The sequence below is a fragment of the Cyclopterus lumpus genome, chromosome 3 (genome assembly GCF_009769545.1).
Source record: "Cyclopterus lumpus isolate fCycLum1 chromosome 3, fCycLum1.pri, whole genome shotgun sequence".
In the NCBI taxonomy this organism is placed as follows: domain Eukaryota; kingdom Metazoa; phylum Chordata; class Actinopteri; order Perciformes; family Cyclopteridae; genus Cyclopterus; species Cyclopterus lumpus.
In genome coordinates, this window is record NC_046968.1 from 5,566,495 (window position 1) to 5,576,354 (window position 9,860).

General features: G+C 41.4%; 1 protein-coding gene across 1 annotated transcript; it reads right to left on the reverse strand.

The window, feature by feature from the left end:
- Positions 1-116: 116 nt before the first annotated feature.
- lysmd2 (LysM, putative peptidoglycan-binding, domain containing 2) lies at positions 117-4,913 on the reverse strand. Its single transcript, XM_034529455.1, has 3 exons — positions 4,435-4,913; positions 3,515-3,831; positions 117-888 (listed from the first exon to the last, which is right to left on the reverse strand). Exons 1-3 carry the CDS (start codon positions 4,678-4,680, stop codon positions 837-839), a joined length of 615 nt encoding a protein of 204 aa, XP_034385346.1. The 5' UTR covers positions 4,681-4,913; the 3' UTR covers positions 117-836.
- Between the last annotated feature and the right edge of the window lie 4,947 nt (positions 4,914-9,860).

A 9,860-nucleotide genomic window follows, 5' to 3' on the forward strand; every position in this document is an offset into this window, starting at 1 on the left:
AATGTGACAACGAAGCAGCACTGGGGGAAAACAACAACAACCCCCCCCTCCCCCCACACACACACACACACACACACACACACACACAAACAAAAGAACACAAATCTGCATCGTCATTAAAACACACGGGAGCTTCCCGTTTCGTTTGCTTACACGTTTATTCTCTCCAAATAAAACCAAATGAATGTTAAAAAGGACAATAAAACAGCTGTAACAGACAGTTCTCCACACACATAAATAATGCATTTACACTTAAAAAGAAATAGAGCAGTCCATTCTGTTTCCCCCCCAAAGACCAACGCTTGTATGAGGCAAAAGGGAACGCGTTCAAAGGCTCGAGTCCATCCGCCGCTTCGGTTTGGGGTGAGCTCGTACGGGGTAAACATTGATGAGGAAGGCCTGCATATACTCTCCGGTGATACTATTATAGGAGGGGAGGGGATTTTGCACATCTGAAGCAGTTAGCAACTTTAACAAGCTAATCCCTCTGGAGTTGCTTAGCGCTCTGTGTGTGTGTGTGTGTGTGTGTGTGTGTGTGTGTGTGTGTGTGTGTGTGAGAACATATGCAGCAGGTGGGTTCTGTACAGTAGCTTCAGCAGCATATGATGAGTTAATGGGCACGTGTCCTTGGACGGTATTTATATCAAACGCTCCTCCGAGCTGTAAACCATCATGTACATCCAATAGTTGCATATCAATAAATAAAAAAGGCAAACATCACACTTTTTGTTTAACGTGGTATGGTAAAAGCAAAACGGTAAAGAGTAAAGTAAAAGAAAGCGTCGTGGTACTGTTTGTATGTTTGAGCGTGTGCCTGCGGAAAACGCCCGGGTCCTTTATATCTCCTGATATGACGTCGTGGGGGCCGTGTAGTCCTCCATATCGTTCCTGCCAATGAGAAGAAGAAAAGACAACGTTGAACTTTTTGGGAGGACGCACATACGAGGAGATAGAACAGTGAAAGTACCAGGCTAAAGAAATGTGTCTCTAGACCTATACATTTTATTATTATTCGTGACAACATCCTGAGGGATGACGGGATCAGTCTTTTAAAAACAGGGTTGCATAATAATAATAATAATAATAATAATAATAATAATAATGTGGAAAAACTAAATGAGAAAACGCACCATGATAACGGCAGTACTATTTGCTGCTTTCATTATAATGCAGCAAATTGCTTGTGGGATTTTAAAAAAATGAAAAAAGATAATTATTTAACAAATTGAACATTAGACTGATCACAAAAGGCACCAATTGAAATAGAGGAAAATATAGTTATATTTATAAGTGCAGTTTTCTACAGATAGTCTCTTTCAATGTACTTAAAAGGAATCCCTGAGCGTCTGGATGTTCACAATAAACATTTGATTAGCCAAAGAGTTCAAAAGAACTCTGTATCGATTGGTCCATCTTCTATTATAGTATGGCTATTTTGTGGATATGTATACACATATTCAACAACATAACATTTTAATTCACTACTTTACTATAAACTTGTTCCGACTCATATCTTGTTTCCTTCATTGAATCTGGCCCAACCAGTTTTATGTGTCTCTTTTCTCACCCTATTTCCCATACCACCCTTTCTCTTCATGAGCCCAATGATTCCGTAAAGTTGTCGAATGAGGAAAATGAACTTAAGTGACAGGAAAGACGTCTTTGGAAGCTTGGAAGCAAGTGAATGCGGCCTAATCTTCATAATGTAAAGGCCGTGCAGCGATATCGTAGCTCCTGATCATACACGTGACGACATAGCGTCCTCTCAAAGGAAATGTGGCGAGCAGCCAGTGTGCTCTTTTCCAAACGGACGTGCGGCCTGTGTTTGCTCTGGAAACAAGGCAGTGAGCCCGTGTTTGTCTGAACACACAGCAGCTCCACAGGCGACCTCTGATGTGGCTGGAAACAAGCCTCACCACAAAGCTCGGCTTTGGTAGCTACGTAAGCACTTCCGAGAAACTGATGGCTAAACTCTGCACAGAGAAATTAAAAAAGTCTTTGTCTTGCGCATTTACTCAGGCTTGTGTCTTTGTAAAAAAAAAAACACAAAAAACACAGGTCTAGGGTTGCTGGCACATCGTGAGTACATTTTTATAGGAAATGTTGCAGTCATTGGTCACATAATACTGAAATACTACAAAATACTACAAATACTACAATATCTGACCTGACGGATAGTATGTAGAGAACTGACTTAGTAGATTTTCAAACATGGACCAACTAACGACGGTTTATCACACAATGTTAATAAATAGTCCTTTAATTCAGTCAAATCCTTATTAATAAGTCTATAAAATATATTCCATTGAGGATTTCTTCTGGCTCTTTCACGTGAAAAAAAATGAAGAAGTTACTACTCCATTCTAGATCACCAAATCAAAATTAAATTGACAGGGATGTTGGAAAACATTGAAATCCTACATGCTATTATTATTCTGCGGGCGGATTATATTGAGACTATTTGGTATGAACCGTTTCGCAGACGACTAGGATGAGACCCTCCTTAGTCGTTCAGGAGGAATCAGAGGTCTATTAGAGCTCTGGTACATGGTGTCAGACTGGCAGTGATAATAGAAATCGGAGACAAAAGAACAGCTGAGGCCGGAGCAGCTGCCACAACAGGAAGGGAATTTACATAACGGCTGCTACAGGAGCCACTGCAGTGTGAGCAAAATGCTTTTAGAGAGCCCGACGTGGTGAAAAAAAAAGTCATTCACCTGCCGTGGTGCGACTAAACCGATAGTGGCAACAACGCCCGTTTGTCCATGAATGAATGGGGGTACGCCAGACATCCGCTACCACCTCAGTGCTGAGCAGACCTACAGAGAGTTCTCTGTCTCGACGTGCAGAGTCGAGGAGACACGTTCTGGCCCGATTCGGCAAGCCGCGTCTTCTCCTTCTACACATCCGATTGTGACAGAACGTGGCATCTGACTAGTGCAGCAGGTTCGGCAAAAAAAAAAAAGAAAAAGAAAAGATTCCCCATCTTCGATCCTCCTTCCGTGAGACCGCCTGCACTTTCCCGTCTCGACGATCGCGGATTTCTGACAATCACCACACGTATCTGAGGGGTGAGAGTCGAGGCCCTCGTTTCTTACAAGCACTTCCCCGCACTAAGGGGATCTTTAGTCCAAGTGTAACGACATCCGGTCCTTTTGAGGGAAAAGGGGGCTGTGAACAGTAACGCAGTGACAAAAAACAACAACAAAAATAGGCTTACTGATGCTGGACTTCACCAAACTTACAAATGTGTCCCGTCTGTTAAACACTAGAAATGTTCCACAGACAGGGATCCATCATATGTTCATTAAGCAACAGTCAGCCCTCACAGTCACAATAAATACCAGCTGATTGACGCTACTTTTCTAACTTTGCTAAATTCAGAAAGACAATAACTGTCAATGAGCGTTACCAGCCCGGTCTGAAAGCGTGCACTTGTCAACAGCACAGAGAACCATAAGCAGAACATAAGCAGTGGAATTGGTCGGGGGGGGCGGGTTGCTCGTCACCTCACCTTACTTCCTCTTCCTTCAGCCTGCGTGCTGCCTGCTTGGATTGTTTGATTTGCAAGTCCAGTCTGTGTAAGAAGTCTTTGGCAGACAGCTCCTCTGGCTGGGGGGGTTTTGAGTTCTCAGGGCGCGGGGAAGGGGGCGGCGAGGGCCCCTCGATGTCTGCACCCTGGCACGGGGCCTCGCCGTCCCCGTCGGGAGACTCCAGGGACAGTCCGTTAAATATGGAGCGCTTCTCCGACGCCACGGGGATGCTGAGGCTGTTCTTCAGAAAGATGCAGTCGTTGCTGAACAGCTTGTTGGCCCTCTTGATTTGCTCCATCTGGCATGTGAGAGCAAACAGACGGTGTTAAAGAATGTCGGTGACTCAGCCATCACCTTCCTTGAGTACAAGTTTGGACCCGAAGACCAGCTTTACATATTGTAAGGAGTTGCTTTTTAAGTCACGCATTCAATCTTTTTGATTGCTTTCAAGTGAACAAAAAGTACTTTATAGTCTACATGCATTTTAACTCGGGAGGGTGATGTAAACGGCAAAGAAAACATCTTTGAACACAAACTCTACATTAAAAACTACATTAGGATTAGGGTTAGATATTTGGTTTGTTAGCATGCTACATTCAAAGAAGAATCAAACAACTCATTAGATGCTGTTTCGACTGTTCTCAGGTATGTTTCTCTTAAAAAAAAAAAAAAAAAAGAAGAACAAAAAAGTTGAATATTTAAAAAAAAAAAAATGTAACAATGCAGGACCTGTTTTAATACATATTGGTGCAAACAAGCATGCATGCAATTCAATGTGTGGCTCCTCTGGTCTGCTAGTGAGGACCTGAACACATCAACACATGGTCCATCACGTCTCCTCGTCCAGGTGAACGTCAACGCACACACACACTAACGTGGCAGTGGTCGCGTGCCACCTTACCGTCACGCCGTATTTGAGAGCGATCCCTTGCAGGGTATCACTGTCCGTCACCCGATGCTCGATGTATCGCTCCCCAAGCGAGGCCGTGACGCTCGCGGTGCTCCCGTACGAGCGGATCTTGGTCCGGGCCAGGCTCTGGGACAGCTCGCTCTCGGACTCGGAACCGGACATGGACCGAGGGAAGATGGGCTGGCTAAAACGTCCTCCTCCATCCCGCATCGGCAGGACGGGCGAAAACTCCGCCATCTTCTCTCGACTAGATAGACTGAGAGCCCCGGTTTCTTCCGCGTGGTTTAAAGCTCCGGTTGACCCGCGGCAGTGAAGTAAATCGCTGGTTCAGGCGGCGGGGGGACTCCCATCCCCGGTAGTACTCGGCGCGTCAACCCGGGGGATAAAAGACATGTTTCGGGGACCACTACCACCACCTCACGGGTAGCTTTTCTCATAGATGCTCACGTCGACGTGCCGAACGTCCGGGAGGAACAATGACCCCGTTTCCGGTTAAACTTTCAAAATAATTCATAATAACAAACAATGTGATGATGACTAACAATTGTTGAAAGGCTTTACAATAATTAATAATATCATAGACAAATCTGATGATTGAGAACATTTGTTTAAAAGTTATAGATAGATAGATAGATATATAGACCAATTTATAGATAGACAGAGAGATGGACGTTAATAGCATGACTTAAAATCGTCCAATAGTCCCTCATTGTAAGGTGTTTAGAGACACAACTTAGATGGTTACCTCTCTTTTCTTATACAACATCAAACATTCAGCAGGTCTCTGTGATCACTTAGTGCTGCATGTGACAACTGGAGCTAAAGCTGTTAAGTGCAGGATCACTTTGGATGGCCTCTGAATGAGGAACCTGTTTATCAACCGTTCATAAAACTGTTTTCGACCTAGACCACACGGTAAAAGCTTTAAAAAGATATTAAATGGATTTTTCCCAAATGGATTTTCCCCAAGCTGGGATATCAGTGCTATCACTGTGAAACACTTGTTTCATTGGCTTTGTACTGTCAGATTTGAATGTTGCATAACATTAAACTTTTTTTGTTAATTATCCACTTCTAGAAATCAGATGTGAGACACGCCCTTGTACTCAGAGGCCTCCCTGTTCTACCACACCTGCTTAATAAGTTCTTATAATTACATCTTATCCTCGACGCGATTTGTGGGAAATTGTCATAACTAGCATATGAATTCTTGAGTTATGGCCAGAGTTTTGTGTTTTGTGAGGTCACAGTGACCTTTGAGCACCAAATTTCAACCTTAAGTCCAAGTGGACCTTTGCTTGACTAAATTAAGGCACTCAAATTGCCATCCCATGGGTTCATCGGCAGGTGACGTCTAGAGGCTGCCCGTGTATGTTCAAAATACACGTGTGAGATCCATTATTGGAGTCATTTAGCTTTCATATTGTTATGCTTATTGAATGAAGCCTGTTTGTTCTTAACCAAGTTTGGGCGATAAACTGCTAGTTGTTGTTAATGCAGAATTAAAGTATAGCTGGCATTTATGTAGGCAAAACAAGACTCCATTGTTCACAATATTCTTATATAAGTAAATTGGCAAAGCAGTGTAACATAACTGCATTTGGTGTTTTAAATTGTTATTGTAAAGAAGTTCCTCTGTAAATTATAAAACTTCCAGGACATGTCTATTTGATTAGCAAATTATACGTTTTACTAAATGTTTTTATTCAAACTAAAATAATATCAGGCAGTATATTGTTATTGGATATTTTTGTTGTTGTAATTGTTGGTACGGGCCGTAAAAGTCAGTAATGCTAGGGCATATTTGTTAAACTGTCATGCCAGTATTTGCCATGACAAGCTGCACACAGTCTCAATTGTTTTGAACCAACACAATACGATTTTAAACACTAAAGTGTGCTTTGTGACCTTTTGAGATGGAGTGATATATATACCAATGCCATTGCTCACCAATCCTGTTTTCAGCACTTTGTTCCTCTTTTTCTAAATGGGTCACCAACAACTGCGCTCCACTGAAGCTTTTTCTTTTCTTTAAGGCAATCGGTTTGCATGCTTTTTTTGAGTAAGGTTAACTTTTACAATGTACATTTTTAAAGTCTATATATCCTGCAACTGGAATGTTTTATAACAACAATCAACAATTCTACAATTGGCTGTACTGTTTAAGACTAACTCATTTTGATTTTATTTGTGTGGTTGAACTGACAATAAAATGTTGAATATCAATTTTCCAGTATTTACATTGTACAACACTGACGATAGCACAAATCAATTAGTTTATAGACAATTTGGCATGCAATAAAATCCCCATTATCTAATCTAATGTGTATTTTGTCGCAATGAGATATCAACCTGCACCGGTTAATTATTGTAGAATGGCAGATGAACAGGAAAGAAAACAGTTGAATAACCAAAGTCACATGGCATACATATGAACACGGACATATCCAATAATAATCATTACTGGATGGTATCCAATGGAAATTGTCATCTGTGACGCTTACTTTAGTTCACTATTGTTCAGATCCAGGGGCGTCGTTAGGCCTATTTTAGGGGGGCTTTAGCCCCTCCCAAATGTTCTTCAGACCCCCCAAATAATTTGGCATTATTGGCTTTAAAAGTTTTTTGTTTTTTTTTGTGATGTCATTAAATTAAACTATTATTTCTGACATGGACACGTTATTTATAACTCTAACATGCGACATATGTGCGTCCGTTCTGGTTTGTATGTTTTCTCCCCCTTCAAATTACAATCCAATAGCCCATCATCATACTTAATGGCATAATCCCCAGGCACTAGGGATTATTATTATTATTATTATTACTTGGGATTATTATTACAGCAGCACCTTGGGGAGGCTGCTGCGCTGGCTTTCTCACTCTGCCAAGTAACTTCTCTCGTCAATGACAGACAGGAGTTTAGCTCAAAGTAAATGATGCACGGAGTGACCTGTAAGTCCAGGTAGTTACAGAATGTGTCTGTCTGTAGTTGTTAACGAGTGTTACCTGCTTACATTCAGGTTTACCTGTAAGTCCAGGTAGTTACAGAATGTGTCTGTCTGTAGTTGTTAACGAGTGTTACCTGCTTACATTCAGGTTTACCTGTAAGTCCAGGTAGTTACAGAATGTGTCTGTCTGTAGTTGTTAACGAGTGTTACCTGTAAGTCCAGGTAGTTACAGAATGTGTCTGTCTGTAGTTGTTAACGAGTGTTACCTGCTTACATTCAGGTTTACCTGTAAGTCCAGGTAGTTACAGAATGTGTCTGTCTGTAGTTGTTAACGAGTGTTACCTGTAAGTCCAGGTAGTTACAGAATGTGTCTGTCTGTAGTTGTTAACGAGTGTTACCTGCTTACATTCAGGTTTACCTGTAAGTCCAGGTAGTTACAGAATGTGTCTGTCTGTAGTTGTTAACGAGTGTTACCTGCTTACATTCAGGTTCACCTGTAAGTCCAGGTAGTTACAGAATGTGGCTGTCGGTAGTTGTTAACGAGTGTTACCTGTAAGTCCAGGTAGTTACAGAATGTGTCTGTCTGTAGTTGTTAACGAGTGTTACCTGCTTACATTCAGGTTTACCTGTAAGTCCAGGTAGTTACAGAATGTGGCTGTCGGTAGTTGTTAACGAGTGTTACCTGTAAGTCCAGGTAGTTACAGAAGTGTCTGTCTGTAGTTGTTAACGAGTGTTACCTGCTTACATTCAGGTTTAATTGAAGCAAATGAAAGGGAAGTTAGAAACTGTCTCCAGTGAGTGATTGAGTGAATTCGAAATACAAGAAATAACTATCGACATCTCTCTATTCTTTGCATTAATATATATTATTATTATATTTGTTCCATTGAATGGTGTATTTGACACTGAACTAGTTCATCTTTATCTCAGTGATAGTGTCCAAATTAGCATAAAATATGACTATGACCCTGAAATGCTGTCTCTTGTGTTATCGCACTCCTTCTGATTGAACCAATCTATGAACTGTCGGAAACAATGGATATCAATCAAATGTGCACACATTCACGAAAGTGATGCTCCCCTTGGAGCTTAGCCCCCCCTTTCTTTGAATCCTACAAACGCCCCTGTTCAGATCCCCCCCCCCCCTCCCCCCCCCCAATGGTGCTGAATAACTGAAGTTGTTTTTTCCTTTTTGAATTGCTGTGTTAGAAAGTTAAAGCCACGGGATTACTTACTAGAAACAAGGAGCTGGAAACGGAAAGCAATAATGGTACAAATATGATAACCATACTAAGTCATTTGAATGTTTGTGAAAAGGTATGTAATATGTGATTTAATGGGGGCACAAAGACAGCAGGTGCTACTTTGGGAGGCACAGGATGTACGTCCATGAAATCTCACTCTGCGACTGACAAATACTGAGAAGCAGATTCATGATCTCTGAATGATTCATTTATTTAATTATAGTCTCTCCTGGTTATAAATGATCTCACAGTGGAAATCAGGTCATTAAACTTATGTAAGAGTATAACAGGGCCGTTTTTAGGATTTGTCATTTAAAGGGGGAGAAAACATACAAACCAGAACGCATGCACATAGCATGTTAGAGTATATATATATACGTGTATGTGCATTAGGGTATCCATCAAACACAGGAATATTTCGTACAGGAAGGACAGAGCACAGATTTTGCTGAACCAGCAGAACAGCGATGTCATTTTGTCTTTGCATAACATTTACAATATCATTCTGATAGTTCTCAGTGAGTTTGGGTTTGAGGCTGCACACGTCCTGATTGGTTTTCATTCACAGTTTGTGTGGCTGGCCTTTGTTTAGGCCTTACAACTTGTGGTTGAGTTATGGGATCAGAAACAGAAAACACATGATCTCTTTCATCCATATCAACTGGAACAAAGGTGTGGGCACCGACTTGATTGGATTGCTTTTTGAAAAGTGTTCCTTTCAAAATAAGAGTTCATGCCATCTGAACATTTTGAACCACACTGTGATGAATTAATTTCCAAGACATGAAGCTTTGCATTTGTTACTGCCAATTCTGTTTCCATCTCCAATTGTTCCTTTTCTTTCCTCAAACGTTCCTCTTGATCCTCTATTAAATGTTTCCTTTTTAGAGCAGCAACCCGCTCCATCAGAGCTGCCCTGTCGGCTTTAGCTTCAATGCGTGCAGATGATGTTGATGAAATCCGTGATAGCTGGGAGTGTGTCCTCACAGAGTTTACCTTTACCCTTGACACGTTAGAAGCACTATCTTCAGGGTTTATATCATCTGCAACACGCTGGTCGTTGAGGTCTTCATTTGGCTGCACATACGGTTGACCCATTTCAGAGAGCCAGCCTTTTACTTTTTCAGTGAAATCATAGAACATTGTCATTTTTTCTTTGTGGTTCTTATTTTGCCTTGCAACTTCATCTTGTGGTAAAGGTAAGTTCACAACAGATTCATGCATT